At 30.9% G+C, this 18,810-nt stretch overlaps 1 protein-coding gene across 1 annotated transcript; it reads right to left on the bottom strand.

Moving 5' to 3' along the window:
* Positions 1 to 6,770: 6,770 nt before the first annotated feature.
* LOC129909991 (uncharacterized) lies at positions 6,771 to 17,902 on the bottom strand. Its single transcript, XM_055987208.1, has 8 exons — positions 17,801 to 17,902; positions 17,409 to 17,735; positions 16,508 to 16,626; positions 16,183 to 16,235; positions 12,605 to 12,847; positions 10,688 to 10,791; positions 7,426 to 7,540; positions 6,771 to 7,360 (listed from the first exon to the last, which is right to left on the bottom strand). Exons 1-8 carry the CDS (start codon positions 17,900 to 17,902, stop codon positions 7,245 to 7,247), a joined length of 1,179 nt encoding a protein of 392 aa, XP_055843183.1. The 3' UTR covers positions 6,771 to 7,244.
* Between the last annotated feature and the right edge of the window lie 908 nt (positions 17,903 to 18,810).

Raw genomic sequence — 18,810 nt, 5'->3', positions numbered from 1 at the left:
GGCGACTAAAGTGACAATCCCCATAGAAAAAATCCTAGTCTACCGACATATCGTGCGACTAAAATCGACTCGTGAAAAGTGGGCATTACTATTCAAGGCGAATTAAAATTATTAATGTTTTAAGATAGCACGGTAAAAGCTTCATACAAATTTCGTAGGGCCAAGTTTTCATTGTCACTGGATTCGAAACATTGGGGGAACCTAAAGGATCGGCATCAAAGAATTCATCTTCCAATATTTCGTTATTTATGCTAAATTAATAAAATCATAAAACCACTATTTTATGCATTTTGTATGCATTAAATAGAGCATAAAGCTCCTCGGATAAACTTGGCGCAAGTCGACTCGTCCGACCTGCTCGACACCTTGATTGCAACTGAAATTACACTCGTCAGTGTATTTCCTTATGGGACAAACGACAAGAGTTTACTGAAATTCCAGTAAAATATTGTTGTATGTTCTGCAAAAACAGCACATACGACAATTATTAACCGAACGAAGAAAAACACAGATTTGTATGAAAAAATTGTAGTATGTGATAATTCTTGTCGTATGTGCACGTTTTCTGTGCACTTACGACAAAAAGCTACTGAAAATGTTTGTAAACCTACACATACGACAAAATGCATAGCGATTATCTCGGAAACGGATACGGATATCGAAAAACGGATTTCACAGAATGAAGGAGAAAAAATCAATTAGCAAAACTGCATTCAAATCTCAAAACCTCAATTTTGCACATACGACAATATTTTATTGAGGCGACGAAAAGTGGGAAAATGTTATGTCCTGTACCAACACACTGCGAAATTCTATCTTTTATCTCAGAAAATTAAAAGTAAAAGCTAAAAAGGTTTTAACTTTCACTTTTTGAAAATTTTTCACTTTTTGAAAACACCAACACATTCAAAGACGAAGTTAAGAAAAATGATAACTAGATGTCGCTTTTAAAGAGCACCAAAACGTAAATTTTTTTAACTATTTGTTTTATGGTATTTTAAACCTTTATATTTACAGATTATACTGGACACCTACATTGTGTCGACGAGAAAAAAAAAAAACGAATATGATTTTCGTATTCCTCTATACACAATTCGAAGAGGAAAGTTTTGTACTTTGTGAGTTGTTAGACATTAGTGGCCAATGTAGTTAAGCCTTTATATTTGTTTAATTGATAATAAAATATCAATTCGTCAAAATTTTTTTTTTTTTTTAATTAAAAAAGTCAATAATTTTCACAAAACTAGGTTCACATAAAAGACTATGAAAACTAGACGGGCAAAAACGGGTAGACGTTTGTTTCTGCTTTTTGACATCTTCCTCTTTAAGATGATACTAAAAATGTTACCGAATATCACCGAATGATATAACAAAAGGTCCATTCAAAAAGCAAAAATAGAAAAAAAAACTGTCTTTTTACATACATTTAAAATAAATTAAAGCTTCAAGAACTATAAATATATTTTTAAATAAAGTACACACCTGCAGCTGAAATTTCCATAACAAAAATTTTATATAAAACAATAGAAACAAAAATAAAATTTAACATATTCCCGATGTAATTTTTCACACAAAACAACTGAACCACATTAGGTGTGTTTTTTATTACAACCGGTCTTAACTAAACAAAAAAAAACGCAGTCTGGGCTAAGCAATTTACATGTTAAATACAACAACACCTTAGCCCCTTCGGCTTAGTTGTTTAGCCCGGAGATTTCTCTGGGCTTAACTTTTTGAAGAGTTTTAAATCTGTGCTACCAAACAAATTTTTCATAAATTGTTTAGAATTTGTTTAAAAACGTGAAAACTCACGTTTGGAAGGACAAAATGTATTAAAATAGTTTTGCTAGCATACATTTTTGTATTTTTTTGTAAAACATACATGGAAAATACAAGAAAATGACGAAAGCGAAAAATATGACTACTCTAAATTTTTGTTGTGTCTGCTGTTTTCGGAACATTCAATATACAGTGCTGCCAAGATTTCAGGTTAAGCCCCGAGGCGTTTTTTTTTGTCCAGTTAAGACCGGTGGTAATAAAAAACACACCTATTAAAAGACTACAATAATAATAATAACGACCAAAATATACAAACAAAACAACTCCAGCGGGCTCTATATGTGCAAGGAAAATATTTGAATAGATTAAAAAAAGTTATTATACACGCAAATAATACCCAACCGACGAAGCGAACTCTGCGAACGACGAAAAAAAAACAAAACAGAAAAAAAAAGAACAAGACCAAGAAGAAACCTTAAAAATGAGTCTCAAAATTTTCGACCGGAGACACAGGTCAGAAGGTAGAAAATCTTCCATCCCTTTTTTTAACTTTCTTTCTCCCTTGCTCTTATGTGCATCTTGAACTTTACGTCTTCGTGTAGAAGTAGACGAACAAGTTCCTACTATCGGGAATTCCCCACGGAATTTTTTTCATTTTTGCGAACATAATTTGTGAATGATTTGACAGCCGCACAGTGCGGTATTTTGGTCTAAAACATGGTCAAAAATATTTGGGCACATTTTTCACATCAAATAGATACCAAATGACTAAAAAGTTATTTAGAAGGAAAATTTTTAATTTTTTCTACAGTCAAACCAACTTAAGTGCTTACCTCCCTATAAGCCGTGAAAAAAATTATTAAAAATCAAAACAAGCACGTACAGTAAGGTGGGTCGTTTTGGATTTTTGTTTTAGTTTCAAATCGTAATAGCGCGGAAAAGTTATGAATGGTGAAAATATTATCAAAATCAGTTAATTTCATCTGCCCGCGCATCGGTTTTAATCGAAAAAAATTAAAAATGGTATTTTTACAAAAAAAAAAAATTAACCACCCTAACGTCTTTTTTTTAATAAAAAGCTTTGGACACCTCTTTTTGAGGTAAATATTAAGTAGAAAAAAAATTGTTCAAATTGGGTAAGGACTTCCGGTCGCACAGCGTTTTGAAATTTGTCGAAATATGGCAAAATTCATATTTTTACGATTTTACGAGGTTGACACAATCAGTGAATGCAATGACCTCGTTAAGGATTTAAAAATGTGTCGGTCAAAAGAAATTTGACCATTTATCATTCTCCTCGCCGCACACATGGCAAAATGACTACTTTAGGAGGCCAAAAATCATAGATATGGAAAAATGTTTTTATATTTTCTGTTTAGGGTTTTTGACACATACATATGTACGTCATCCAAGATAACCATCAAAAAGAATAAATGGGCACTCATAAGTTTAAAAGAAGCTAAAATCTAAAACGCTAAACAAAACAAAATACAAAACAAAAATATATACAATATACATATATAAACTTAGGAACGCAAAAAAGTAAACATATTTCACTACAAGGCCGTGTGTGAATTGGGTTAAATATTTAACCGAGGTTAAATTGTTGAAACTATTTAAACAAAATGAGTAAATAATATAATTGATGTCCAGCAAGACAATAAAGTCTTTCAATTTTTCAATTCGGTTCATTAATGCCTGAGATATGACCAATTGGTTATAATAAAAGATTAAAAGAGAGCTCTCTTATAATAATAAAGGCGACTTATGTGCTTTGTGATTAACCGAGTATCGGGCTAAAAAAATACATCATAATTAAGGCTCTATCTTTATGTTGATGAAATGTTTTTTGGCCTCCTAAAGTAGTGATTTTGCCGTGTGTGCGGCGCCACAGTGGTGCATTTGGTGCTTTATGGCGTCAAAAATCATTTACGCGGCCATTTCTTGACGAAAAGTCATAAAATTGAGGACAAAAATGTGTTTTTCTTTAATTTAAGTGCAATGTCTACTTTAGCTTATTTTCAAGTAAATCAACTAACCCGTTTTAAAAGAATCGATTTTTGAAAAAAAATTTCGTTTAGTGAAAACTTTTTTTAATTTTGCACTAATATTAACTTTAATGCTTTTGTTTTGTAGATAATATCCATATTAACATTATATCTAAATTTAAAGAAATTTCCACAAGCCGATTTTAAACAGTTGAATTTTGAAAATCAAACTTAAAATTTGGCGAAAAAACCCAAAAATGTGTTTTTCTTTATTTTAAGTGCAATGGCTACTTCAGCTTATTTGTTTCAAATATACCACCAATTTACAATAAAAAACAAAATTTCAAGAAAATCCATTAAGCCGTTTTGAAAGAATCGATTTTTGAAAAAAAATTCATATTTTTTTTCATAAAAAAGAATTTCGTTGTATGAAAACTTTTTTCACTTTTGCACTAATATTTACTTTAATGCTTTTGTTTTGTAGATAATATCCAAATTAACATAATATCAAAATTTAAAGAAATTGCCACGAGCCTATTTTAAACAATTGAATTTTGAAAATCAAACTTAAAACTCGGAAAGAGCAGACAAAAGAGTGAGGAGTCCCTCTTTTGTCTTATCACCTCTCCTATGGAACTTACATAGAAGTCAATGAACTGCTGCTGAATCGTAGCTAACGCGGACGATGTGGCAATTGCCGTATCAGGCAAATAATCAAAGACCCTCGCAGAACTGTTACAAAGAGCTTTTAACAAGCTAATTGGCTGGGCTGGGAACTTGTCCACTTCACGAGGAAATACAAGATTCCAGACTTCAAACTCCCTACAATCAGTGCGGGTTTAAGCACTACCGGCGCCCCTGGGCAAGGTTGCAAGTGGTGCCTCTCAAAAAAAAAAAAAAATCATTTTAAAACAATTTTTTTAAATCACAAAAACGCAATAGCAGATTATGTCTTACCTCTCATATACTTGTAGACATTTATGTAACAATGTGCAGTTTAATAAAGTACATAAGCTTAACTTAAAAAAAAAATTAAATATTCATGTTATTTAGGCTCAATTGACAAGTTTACTTTTATCTCTGACTTTTTTGTTTAAACACATTTATAGAGTAGGTACAGTTGGTTTTATTTGAACAATATTTTTTTCAAAAACTTTTTAAACTAGGTACATTAATGTCGTTTTCGATTGGAATCACTCAATCTGAAATCCAACAAAAAAGTTTGAATCGCTTCCACCCAATTCTGAAATTTAATATCTGTATTGGTGAAAAATCGAATACTTTTTTTGTTTTTTCACTAGGAGAATAAAAAATTTGCAGCAGGTTTCTGAATGATTCCGGACGGCCAATCAAAAACGAGAACGACATAACTTTATTAATATTAGGTTTGTTCGTTGTGAGCTCTAGGGCACTCTGTGTCGCTCCGAATTCGTTGTCAAGCGTTTTTTGTAGCTCTTTTTTCAACCAGAGTTATTTCCTCTGTGTTCGATGTTCGCTCTGTACACACCCTCAACAAATCTGGGTATTTTGTCAGAGCGGAGGAATTCAGAGATATCAAAATGAAATCAGCTGTTTAAGAAAAAAAATTGTTTGGGTTGCGAAAAATGATTTGTCGTTTGTGGATACAAAATTTGTGTGGTTATGAGATTTTTCACGAAATTCATGAAATAAGAAACTAAATAAAGTAAAAAATGTCAAAACAGGAATCAGCTGATGAAACTAAAGCTCTGAGGTGTTCGATGTAAAATAAAAACTCTAGAAATTCTGATTTTTTTGACAGACGGGATTCTGGGTTTTCGAGATTTTGGGTTTTCGGGTTTTTGGGTTTTCGGGACTTTGGATTTTGGGCTTACTGGATTTTGGATTTTATTCATTATTACAGTCTGGATATTCTCCATAAACTATTTTGTCTCGTCGGTCTTTTCTTTTCCATATCCGGAAAAAATAAAGAAACGCACTTCATCTCCATATTACCAGCTATGATTTAGTGATTTATATAACCTCCCGCGCAAAATTAAGGCAAAGTTTTTTCTTCTTTAGTTATACCCCTGCATCTTATTTAAAATGGCTTTAAAATTATTTGTTGTATTTTTTTATGTTTGCTTATTGTTAAGCAAGTCAGAAAAATGCTAAACTGCAACAGTATTATCAACCAAAAAAAAAGATAAACCAAATTTAACAATTCAAGGTCTGAAAACTGATATTAGAATAATTTTTGTTTTTTAAGAAAAAAAAATTTAAAAAATGGAAGTACGTGACAGTTCTTTCCAATAATTTTATTCAATACTTGGAGTCGTCTGTTCATTCCACGAATTAACTTTTGAAGGTTTTGTTGTAACTTTTCTTTCACTGCAGTTTTCTGTTGACCAAGAATGCTTGGAGGTGGACTTCGGTCGCAAATGCATTTTTTAAACATTTCCTAAACATGTTCTATTGAATTTAAATCCGGATATCTGTGTGGTCAATTCAAAGATGGCATATTTTAATCTTGAAGACATTCTCGAAAATTTCGAACTGGAGCATCGAGAATTTGCTAGGGGAAATGTGGTTCGAGATGCAATTTTGCGTCAAATGAACTAACCATTTCAAAACGATAACAGAAAAGTTCTTTTCAGGAGTAACAAGTATTTGTAAAGAGATAAAAAAATAGTTTTTCAAAATAAATAATTTGACAAGGTTTATAATTAAGTAGGAACTTCTAAGGCCCTACTATAAATTTTCCCGTGAACAAAATTAACTGAAATTCTTCATGTTTCGAGTTCTGGGCTAAAAGTTTAGGTCCTTTTTTTTAGGTGCAAAGCGAGATAGATATTCAACAGTTCATTTTTCTCTTTAGTCCCCAGTTTAGCTGAAAATCTTAGTTCGATCAGGAACAAACAAAAATATTATGGTTGAAATTCTTTTAACGTGAAACAATAGTTACTTACCTTTATTAAGTTGTACATTTTCAATATTCCATCGCTATCCGTAAATGAAGTTAAGACTTTGCAATTCAAATTTTTTTTTATATTTTAACTAGTGAAAGAGATGAATATGAAATCTTATAATTTAAGAAACAAGAAGTTTTACTAAAACAAAAGTTTTTTTTTTCCACCTAATTCTTTGTTTTTTCTTATAAAAAGTACTTGGCCAATCAATATGGCTGTGTTTCTTTGCCAAATTCAATTAAGGGTATGTATGAGAACCACACATCACCGAATTTGACGCACATTGGGCTATAGCTTTAAAAGCAACTCTGCCAAAAATTACTAAACTGGATCTTATGCAGGATCCGGATTTGATAATCTTACTGGACTAAGGCCCAATTTCAAACTGCATTAAATTTAAATTTCCCATTTCAAATGCGAAATAATTTTACCTATACCTACGATTTGACAGATTTGTCATTTTCAATATAATGGAGTGTGAAGTGAATAAATTGGAGCTAAACTTTTTAATTATTAATATAAGATTGTTTGTTTAAATTTCATGTGAGACCTATTCCTTCAAACCAAAGCAATGCCAGAGTAGACGAAACGTGAAATAGTATATAATCTCCACTGCACTTAAAACGCTAGATCCGAGAAAAAAACCAGCAGTTCCGCCAATAGATACTGAAAAATAGAACGAATAGAACTTATTTATGTAATTTTATTTAATGTATAAAAAACAAACAAACCTAGTAAATCAGTTAGTGTAAAAATGATTTGTCTTCTGTATCTGATTTTTGGATTAGATTTCATCATAATGACAATTCCATTTTTTTGCATAAGATCAGTAGAATCTGACATGGGCTATTTAAAGAATTTATTATTATTTTAGTCGAATCAGTTCAAAACGAATGAGGTCTTTGAAAACACAGTACACATATAAAGGTAATATATTCCGAACTGACATTGGTCGCCAGATTGTGAAAACATGACACTTTGGCGACCAATGTCAGCTACCAAATTCTTAATTGTTTAAAATACCGACGAAAAACGCACAAAAACCGATAAACCACGCACACCACTAATTTTTAAACAATCATTTACCATTTTCCGCGATGAAACACGAAGAAAATTTGTTATTTTTCAATTTATAATATTTTTAAATGACATTTTATAAATTAAAACAAAAACAAATTTCCTGTTTACTGCGATTGAAATATAAAAATTAAAGGCCGACCTGACAGATTGGTGCCCATTTTTGACAAACAAATTTTGACAACGTTCGGAATATATTACCTTATTATGTGTACTGTGCTTTGAAAACTCTAAATAGTAGATTGTTTTCACAAGACCCCAAATGAGATAATTTCGCAAATAAGGTCAGTAAGAATTTCAAATTCAAAAAAAATTGTATACGATTTGACATTCTAAATGAGATAATTTGAGAATTTCACGGCTGTTCTGATTTCCGTTGGAATTCTATTTTCTCACGTTTTCAGATTTTAGCTGTTCCGAATTCGAGCACATTTTGCGAATTCATAGGTGTTTCGAAAAACGAATGGACCTACAATCCGAAAAATGTTTGCCGTTTTCAATCCGGGTATCACTTAACAGCCTTGATTATGTCAATTGGTCTAGTGAAAACAGGCTATAACAGCCTGTTTTCGCAAATTAACCCAGTAGTCTATTGACAATAGACCCTTTTGAAGGAACAAATTCGTTCAAGAGTTTTTATTGTTGATTATCATTCCTTGGCATAAAGAATACTTCAGCCAAAAGTGCTACTAAATCCATTGTTGCATTTCTGAGAAAACGGGTGCATTGGCCTAGCTTTGAAGTGATTCATAGACACTTTTCATAGAAAATTAAATTTTCTATGAAGTTAAGATGGTTAAAAAATTTTAAAAATTATTTTTGACTAAAATTCTAACCTACCGGCTTCCTACTACGAAATGCCCTTTGATTTAGTAAAAAAAAATAAAATCCTTAATTTTTTAACCATTTCAAAGTTAGGCTTGGTTTTCGAGTTGAAAAAAAAACTGAAAACCGACCAGTGCACAGTGGTTCCCTTCTATGGAGTAAGTGGAAAAAACCTATAAAAACCGAACGGGTGGACTGATTTGATTGAAATTTGGTATATAAATTAAATGAAACGAGTTCTCATCGTGGTTAAAACATTGTGTGTCGTGCTTTAAAATTACTCATTTTCTTAAAAGTTGTATTGATTAATATATTTATTCTTTTTATTTCCTTTTTTTGTTCTTTTTTTTTCTTAAAAATGTAAATGTCTCTTACACTTTAAGGCAAATTAAAACTGAATACAGAGAAGGTTTTTCAGAAAGCAAAAAATTAAAAAGTTTCATAAGTATTATAGCACCTTAAATTTATACTTACTAAACTAGCCCAAAAAATTAAGGGAACAAAAAAAAAATTGTGATTTTTTTAGTGATTTTCGATAGATAGTATAAAAATGATCGTTTCATGACAAAACAAAAAGCATTGAAAGCTACATTCCTCTATTTTTAAACTAAATATTTTATTTCTAATGGTAAAATAGCTAAATCTTTGGAATTATTCAAATACCAAAATTTTCCAATTTTTTTTTTGTTTTCTAAAAAAAGCGAAAAAATGATTTTTATTTTTAGAACTATTTGGCCTTAAGATTCTGTTTGTTTCAAACTTCTACGATTTACGATTTAGATTGCAATATCAGTCATCACACCAAAAACCATACTTTTGACTTTGACTATCAATATCTCAACAACGGATCTTTTTAAAGAGAATTTAAGGATACATTTGAAAATTTCATTTAATTCTCTACAAATAAATTAAGTTTAATTTGTTAAAAAAATGTTTTCTTGCATTTGAGATCATTTTAGAAAAGCTATCAAAAAAGGCCTTTTTATGGGTTTTTAGAAAATGTGCCGCTGTTTTATAACTATGGGTGATTATGAGCAAAATCAAATTCTTTTGAGTTTATTTGAACATTTTATTATTAAACACCGTTTAAATTTTAGATAAACCAAAGAAAATTACAATTTTTCAAAAAAAGTTAAATTTTGAAAAAAAAAAATTCATATCGTTTTTGGATATTTTTCCTTTTTTGGAAAATTTTTGATTTTTCTTTATTTTTTGGCTTATCAGTGATGACTACATAGACCTCTTATAATATAAAAAAATTTATTTTATCAAAAAAGCCGTTAAATTAGAAACGATAATACCGATTTCAAGTGCTGTTTGAGTGACACGCATTGCTACACTCAAGAAGCTCTTACGGGAGAATGGGTCAAAATGGGTCATTTGTTTTAACACCATAAATAGTATATATCATAAGCTTTAAATTAATACTAAAATGAACGTGGAGCATCGTGGAGCTTTTTTTTTATAGGCTGACAAAGAGTAAAAACTACTCGCTCTAGAGGTGTCTTTATATAATATTCTGGTTTTTCTGATTCAAAAGCAAATTCAACAAACGGTAAATGTAGACTTAAGGACAAATATACCATTAACAACACTACATACTTTTTTTTTTTAAAAAAAAGCTCTATTCTTTAAAAAAAAATCGTCAAAAGTTGCAGAAAAAAAGAACGAAATTTCGAAAATCTTAAAGAATCTAGTTTGAGCTAAGTATACTCGGGACCAGGGCTATGCAAAAAATTAAAATTGATTGCATTCTGTATTTAAATATATTGTTAATCGAAAAACCAAATCAAAAAAATTGAGAAAATTGTTTCACTTTTTTGGGTTTTTTCCATGAGGGAACCACTGTGCAGTGCTGCCGTTTTCTCAGAAATGTACCAATAGATTTAGTAGGACTTTTGGCTTCAGCAATAAAAACTTTTGAACGAATTTGTTCTATATGTTCTTCTGGAACTCCGGTCTTTAGTTCGAATTACGAATTAAATAATTTTCTATACGATTTGACATTTGAAACGAGACGATTTTCGAAATATCTCATTTGGGTTGTTGTGAAAACAGACTATGGATAACAAATCATATCATTTTAATTACGCTAATTATTTTTTCCAGAATTTCTGAACTTCTGCAGTTTTCTAAGCAGTTACACTTGATATCCAATGAGAGGTTCTTTATTTGGTTTAGATTTTCGAATACTCCTGCGATCAAAAAGAAAAAGTGAAAATTTAAGTTAATTACCAAGTATAATTCATTGTCGTGTACATATTTATCTCAGTCAATTTATTTATGATATGGATATGGATTTTTCGGCGGACAGAATTTATAATGGAATATTTTTCTGAATTTCTTTCCATTACAGTCCATTACATTTTAGGTTTTGTTCAATCAGATTAAATAAATGTAGGTACCTATCATTAAATAAATGTACCTTTCATCGCATCTAATAGTTTTTCATTGATAACACAGCCACAAAAAACAACGACATGTAGCGATTTAATGAAGATATATGAAAGAAACTGGTATTGTATTCATCCGAGGCGATTGAATCGTAGGAATGGCCAAATGTGGTGATGGTCACCCTAATTTGGGCCGAATTACAGCATACAATTACGATCATTATGTTAACGTATTAACGTTATATGTCTCTTTCTTTTTTTACTAATTAAATATTCTTTTCACTACAGCCCAAATGAGATAATTTCGCAAATTATCTCATTTCGAATGTCATATGTCATATCATATCAAATTCGAACTGACAGAACATACAAAATTATCTCATTTAATTTGGAGTCCAGTGAAAATAGGCTATATTAGCCCCGTTCCATTGGAGGTGGTAAATTACTCATGAATAGATCTAGTACTACAGTTAACTAATGATCTTCTACGCGAGGAGATAGGAATGTGAGGTTGTTGTACTAGATTTCTACTCACGAGTAATCTACTTCCTCCAATGGAACAAGGCTTACACAGCAACAGCAGTACCGGTGTGTTGATTTTCTGGAAAATGGTATAGCTATAAACCAACTTTTTTTTGAAAAATGTTGGAACGTTTTTTTTTAAAGAGTCAGAATTTTTTAAAACGGCGAGCGTTTAAGTGGTTATAATCTTTTCTTACATTTTATATGAAATTCCCTAAGAAATCGATTTATAGTTTTTCCCTAATTTTAGTTTCATGAAAACTTTTAAATTAAAGCAAAATAAAGTAATATACTTCATTTAATTAAGGCCTAGTACGTACGTAAATGCATAATTAATACTACTGCAATATAATATGAAATTCTAGCAAAAATATGAGTAGTTTGTAGAAAATAACCCTTTTAGATTCGGTTGACCTAGTACAAAAATAAAACTAATATTCGTATTGAGGTCAAATTTAGAGGATTTATTTTTCATAACATCACATCACAAAATCAATTTTTTGGTTAAAAAATCTCAAAAAAACACTATAGGTATTCGTATCTCAAAAACAGGAGCTGATGGAAATTTTTTGAATTCTGAATTCGGATTCAAAATCAGCATACTAAAATCTATTAGAAAAGTATATATGTACTTTTGTTCTTGGGAGAAAGAAATACGAATTTTTCTTTATGGTTAGATATGCCAAACCTGCTTAACTTACTTAAATATATCTCGAATAAGAAAAGAGATATTGAGGAGATTGAAACTGAATTTGAAAGAAAAAAATAAGTTCCTTTATAAACTGTGACTAGTTTAGTTGAAAGAGTTTACATTACGCCAAAATATTGCTTCGAAAATAGCAAAAAAATGGGTTTTCGAGATTTTCTAACGGGAATATCCTAAAAACGTGACGTGCTAAGACTATTATTAAAAGGAGGATTTTCTTGCAGACCAGTGTAATTTAAATATACTATATTTCTACCCCTCTTCAGCCATTTTGAAGAGTTCACCTCCATTTCGGGGAACATTCGTCTGCACTACTTTTGGTGTTTAGGTATGTAAATTTAAGAAAACACTTTTTTGCAACCCAAGTATTGATTTCATTTTACTTACCGGTATACTTAGAGAGACATTCTTTCAAAACCTTGTAATGACAAACTGGCTTTAATGCTCCTCGGTTTGGATAAAAATGTGGAATACATTTGCACAATTTATAAGCTAAGTTTATTCGACACTCTTGGTAGCAGAGATTTCTTGTGTAGATGGGGAAATGGGTCAAATTCGATTCATGTGGAAACCGACATTTTCTCTGCTCGACTGTGGTAGACCTATTTAAAAATAAATCAAAAAGAGTTACTGTATAATAAATGCTTTACTTACTATAATATCAAAAGATTCTAGAAGCAAAAAATGTATTCTGTACTTGACAGTTACAAAAAGAAGGTAACACTTAATAAATCGGCACTATTAGGTTTGTTGTTTATCGCATCGAATGTTGGACGACACTCGCAATAAGGCCCTACATAAATGTTCCCAACAGCCCAGAAAAAATGCTACTTGTTGAACTTGGGACAAACAGTCTGGAGAAGAGCCCTTCTCCATTGAGATACAGATGTTGAAGGCCCTTTCGTTTTTACCTACAAATGACTTCGTGGACTACTACAATGAATAATTATAGCCCTGTTCCATTGGTGGTAGTTTACTACTAGTACATGTTTTGGTTAATCTAGTACTATCATCTACTCATGCTCTTCTTCCCGAGTAGATACGATTTGTATTGAATTCGTTGAAAGTGCGTTCCATTGAAAATCGCTAGTGAACTACTATTAGTACTTTGCCACCTCCCAAAGGACAAACAGGGCTTATGTGAGACTGAGACCACAGTTGCCGTTTTGGTAGATTAAAATTCAGTTTGGGAGATTGTTATCCTCATGAAAATGTTTACAATTTTAGCTGAAATTCAATTACATAGTTTGAATATTCCAAATTTGTATATTGAATTGTTAGGTAGTGCAAATCCTGTCAAGATTTTATTAAGATGATATTAGTCTAAAAAATTGTCTATAGTTACACCACAAAAAGCTTTATACAGTGCAGAAGTTGCAATTGAATCCTTGATGCTTCCTTTTCCACATTTAATTTAATGTGATCCAAAAGCAATAGAAATACAATAGGTGCGTCCCACCAAGGCAGATCTCTGAGCGCTCAGAGATTTTTTAAGTAAGACACAAAATTTCAGCTGAGCGCTCACTTTTTTTCTGAGACGAAAATTTTTTGGATTCAATTTCTCAGTTTTCTTTCTCTTTCTTTAGTTTTTTTTTTTGTTATTATTTTGATTTTTTTTTGTGGTGTGCAGTTATAAAAACGCCAAAAACATGAAAAATTTAATGAAAATTTGAAGAAAATGTTATTATTTTGATAATACAGTAAAATAAGGAGAAAAAAGGGGTAAATCTCGGAATGAATGTTAGTAGAAATTTTTTTTGCTCAATATCTTCCTTTTGCCATTCTATAACATATCTCAAAAGTCTAGAAAAATCTCATGTCCGCTTGTCGCGATTTCAAGGTCAAATCGCGAAATGGAGATTTTCAAAACTAGCAAAAATAGGCTATGGTATTATATACACATATGATACATGATTTCAAGGTATTTTTTAATGATGATTCCAAAAAATCTAAAATCAAGACAATCTGACGTCTCTGGAAAAAGTTATACCTGTTTTTCATCTGTCAACTCATATTATTATAACAGTTGCAAACTTACTGCCGAAAAACCCTTAAAAGTTATGATAGATGAACCAAATTTTGCATGAAGATTTTAGAATCCATCATTATTAAAAATCAAAACAATCCATTACGAAAAATATATATACCTACGAAATAATGGTATTTTTTGATGGAGGGGCAAATTTTAGGATATGCACTAAAGAAGATTCTTGTTCATCTTAGGAATAAGTGCTAATAGGCTAATTTTTTCATTTTAATCTTTGTTTGGATATTCTTTAACTACCCTCAAAAATCTAAAAAAATCTCATGTCCGGAAGTCCCAATTTTCTTGGTTTGAAGATAAGTTGCAGATTTAAAAAAATTGAAAAACTACACTTCAGATATTTGTGTCAGATCAACATGAATAAGGTGCATTACTTTTCAGGGATGGTCAGGTTGACTTGTTTGTGAGTTTTGTTGGAATAAGTGTTAAAAAATACCTTTAAATCATGTCGCTTATGTTGGTATACATATAAAAATTTAAACTTTTCTTATTAATTTTTTAAAATCTGCACCTTATTTTCAAACCAAGAAAATTAGGACTTGCGGACATGAGATTTTTTTAGATTTTTGAGGGTAGTTAAAGAATATCCAAACAAAGATTAAAATGAAAAAATTAGCCTATTAGCACTTTTTCCTAAGATGAACAAGAATCTTCTTTAGTGCATATCCCAAAATTTGCCGCTCCATCAAAAAATACCATTATTTCGTAGGTATATATATTTTTTGTAATGGATTGTTTTGATTTTTAATAATGATGGATTCTAAAATCTTCATGCAAAATTTGGTTCATCTACCATAACTTTTAAGGGTTTTTCGGCAGTGAGTTTGCAACTGTTATAATAATATGAGTTGACAGATGAAAAACAGGTATAACTTTTTCCAGAGACGTCAGATTGTCTTGATTTTAGATTTTTTGGAATCAGCATTAAAAAATACTTTGAAATCATGTATCATATGTGTATATAATACCATAGCCTATTTTTGCTAGTTTTGAAAATCTCCATTTCGCGATTTGACCTTGAAATCGCGACAAGCGGACATGAGATTTTTCTAGACTTTTGAGATATGTTATAGAATGGCAAAAGGAAGATATTGAGCAAAAAAAATTTCTACTAACATTCATTCCGAGGTTAAACCCTTATTTGACTGGATTATGAGCTTGCTTCACAAAATAACTTATTTTGAAATAATTTTTTATCACAATTTAATATTTGGAGAAAAGTTGCAGTTGTGTGAAGTGGCAGTTGAAGTGTTGGATTTGAAAAAAAAAAAATGGATTCATGTGAGAAACTTGTCCCACAAAATTATTTTACTCTCTTCCAAAATGACATTGAGCCCTCAGAGATCTCTTCTTGGTGGGACGCGCCTAATAGATTTGTGTGGCTCAGTAAGTATTTCAATTTTAGATACATCGACACATGAGATGGACGCCCACCGACATATCATCCATATTTTTTTATTATTTTATAAGTCCATTTCATCATAAAAAGTTTCAGACGACATATTCTTTGTATTTATCAAGTTTGATCTTTACTTTAAATGCAAATATTTTCCTTTTATATCAAAGTATCTATTAAATAAGATTTTAATTCATAAGAATAAATAAAATCATCCTTTTTGTGGGTTTAACAAAAAAATTTCAGAATGGACTTATCATGTTTTGAAAATAAACGATTCAGTTTTGAACTACAGCAGCTGAGGAACAATTTTCAAAAACGCAGAACTCCTTAGATCTGTGGGACTCACACTTTAAAGTCATCCTTGGTGGGGAAAAGCATGCGGAGTCTACAAAATCTTAAAGCGATTTGGCCAAGGAGTCAGCCTTAACAAACCAAAGTCGCGCATTGTGTGCAAGAGCGGCCTTAGATAGTACGGTACTGAAAATGTGCACTATTTAAGGAATTTTCCACCATATTCTTTACATTGCAAAGGAAGCAAACCAACCAAACCATCGTTTTTAGGACTAACAAAGTTTCTGAAAAGATAATAATAAACAACTTGGATATTCAACATGTGCGGTGGAGTGGTATTCGCATTTTTGTTTAAATTAAACCCATATTTATTATTTTTGTTCTTTTTCAAAAACATATTATTCTTTTTCATGTTTTTTTTTGGGTTAAATGGCTCAGTTAAATTATTTATTGAAAGTGGAACCATAATACTTAGGTACTACCTTAAAGTATTTGTATACTGTCGGTGTTTCTAGGAAAATATTTGACAATTAAAATAATATCGCATTTAACTCACTTTCCAAAATCATCAGACGCGGTGATATCATAAAATGTAGCTATACACTCGAGGGGTATTGAAGTTAGTCCCATTCGTCTTTCAAAATTCATTACTTCGTGTGCTCCATGAACATAGATCTAAAAAATATTTACAAATTAAAAACAATACAAGAAATGAAGATCTTTATTTTTTAAAATTTAGTTTCTGCACCTAGTCCGGCCATAAATTCTGTGAAAATATTTGGAAGATTCTTTAGAAATTAGAAAACATGCATTTTTTTTTAACAATCTTCAAAAATTAACGCTAAATATGCTGAATATCTCTGTATAAACACTGAATAAAAAGTTTTGTTTCATTATTTTGTTAAAAAAGAAAATCCTAAAAAAAGTTCGCTGTTCAACTCTTCACTTCAGTCACTTAACCACAAAATATTAGAAATGCCGATCCACTGTGCGGCGCGGGCGTTAAAAACGCTCTCTGTTTTTAGACACCTAAAGCCCCATTTTTAACAAAACAAACAACACAATTTAGTACAAATTTGATCCTCCTGTCATGTTCAAGTACCTACTATCTTGAGTCGGGCTGTGAGTTGAATCGGGCTGTCGTGAGTCGGGGTGTACAAAGTCGTGTTGTCCTGAGTCGGGCTCTGCTTCTACTCAAAGAACGAATCTTTCAAATTTTGAAGATTGTACTTTTGTCCTTTTGGCAATGGAATGGATCACACAAAATTGCTTTTAAAGTTCAAACTTCTTTAATTTATTTATTACGCTACTTAAAAAAAAATACTAAAATAAGGTGGTATCCAAATTTTGAGTTATTATTAATAACTATACAAAAAAAAAAAAAACTATAAATAATGCTCTTTCACTAACATGTTAATTATTGTTATTGTTATCAAGACTATAAATACTCTCCTTACCTGGATTGGACCTTTAAATCCCGTAAAAAAATATATTCCATCACCATCAAACACATTCATACTGATCGTCTGATGAAATTTTGGTGTATCCTCATACGGATTTTTAGGGGGTTTTTTACCATGCAGCAGATTACTTGTAGATAACTCGTCTATTAAATAATTGTTAGTAGAGTAACATATTCCCCACTCGGTCAAAATTTGCTGACTATGTACAAGCCAAAGATCGCATATAGCATGGACGCGAATACTGTTTTCTGACAATAGAAGGTAATTTTCAGTGAGGTTGTAAATTATGTGCATGTAGTCCATTGGGTCGATATTGTGCTTCTATTGGAACACACTTTGTTAATAAAAAATTTGTGTATATAGTACATATCTACTATTTTACTTACCTCAATGCTTGGAGTAACTTTTATATCCATAAAATTAAAGTAAGAGGAATTAGCCAAGGATTCCAAGAAGTCAAAAAGCTCTATTTTTTCCTGAACAGTCATATTTTTAGCCCTTAAAACATGAAAATATAACAGTCAAGTGAAATTTATCAATTAAAAATAAGAAATTTGTAAGTAAGGTAAACCTTTTTTTTTTATGTACCATGAATTATTATATAAGTAAGTAGACTCTTCATGTCAAATGTTATAAATGTACCATTTTGAAAAAAAAAAGAAAAACAAAAACCATCAGCTTCAACTATGCGAATGACATTTCACCTAGTTCTAGTTGCAACACTATTTCTCAAGAGCATTAATAAGTGGAGTAACCTAAGCTCCAAAAAATGGAAATATTAGGGAACTCGGCCGAACAGCTCCGAATTTGATGATCTTTCTTTTCAATCATCAGTAATTAAAAATACTTTAATCTCTATATGTTAATAGGAGATGCTGCTTACTCTCTAGGTAAAAATTTAATTACACTTTTCTGAGATAATGGCCACCTACTGGAGAAGCAAATCAATTTAAACACACGCCTCATCAGTGCCATAATAACAATAGAGCGAACTTTTGGATATCTCAAAGGACGTTTAAAATACTTGTATGTAGCAAGTCCTATATTATGATGCCCAGCAAAATTCTGCCAGCTAGATGCATTTTGCACAACCCATATTCACTTACTGAATGACGCTGGGGAAGACTTATCCAATATTGAATCTGGAGATGATTACTTATCATGGAAATGATTCAACATTCAACATCAAATGAGAAACAGCTGTGCCAAAAAATGAAACTTTCTATTAAACATTTTTTAATAATAAAACAATTTGTTTTCATTTTATTTTTTTATTTATTAAAAAATAAAAGAAATTCGTTTTCAAAATTTCCTTACCAAAACAGTCAAAACAAACATAAAAAAAATCAAAAAAAAAATCGATTTTTTGAGTTTTTTTTTTACTTTTTTGGTTGTG

Source organism: Episyrphus balteatus, chromosome 1, assembly GCF_945859705.1.
Source record: "Episyrphus balteatus chromosome 1, idEpiBalt1.1, whole genome shotgun sequence".
NCBI lineage: Eukaryota > Metazoa > Arthropoda > Insecta > Diptera > Syrphidae > Episyrphus > Episyrphus balteatus.
This window is presented reverse-complemented; position numbering and strand designations above follow the sequence as displayed.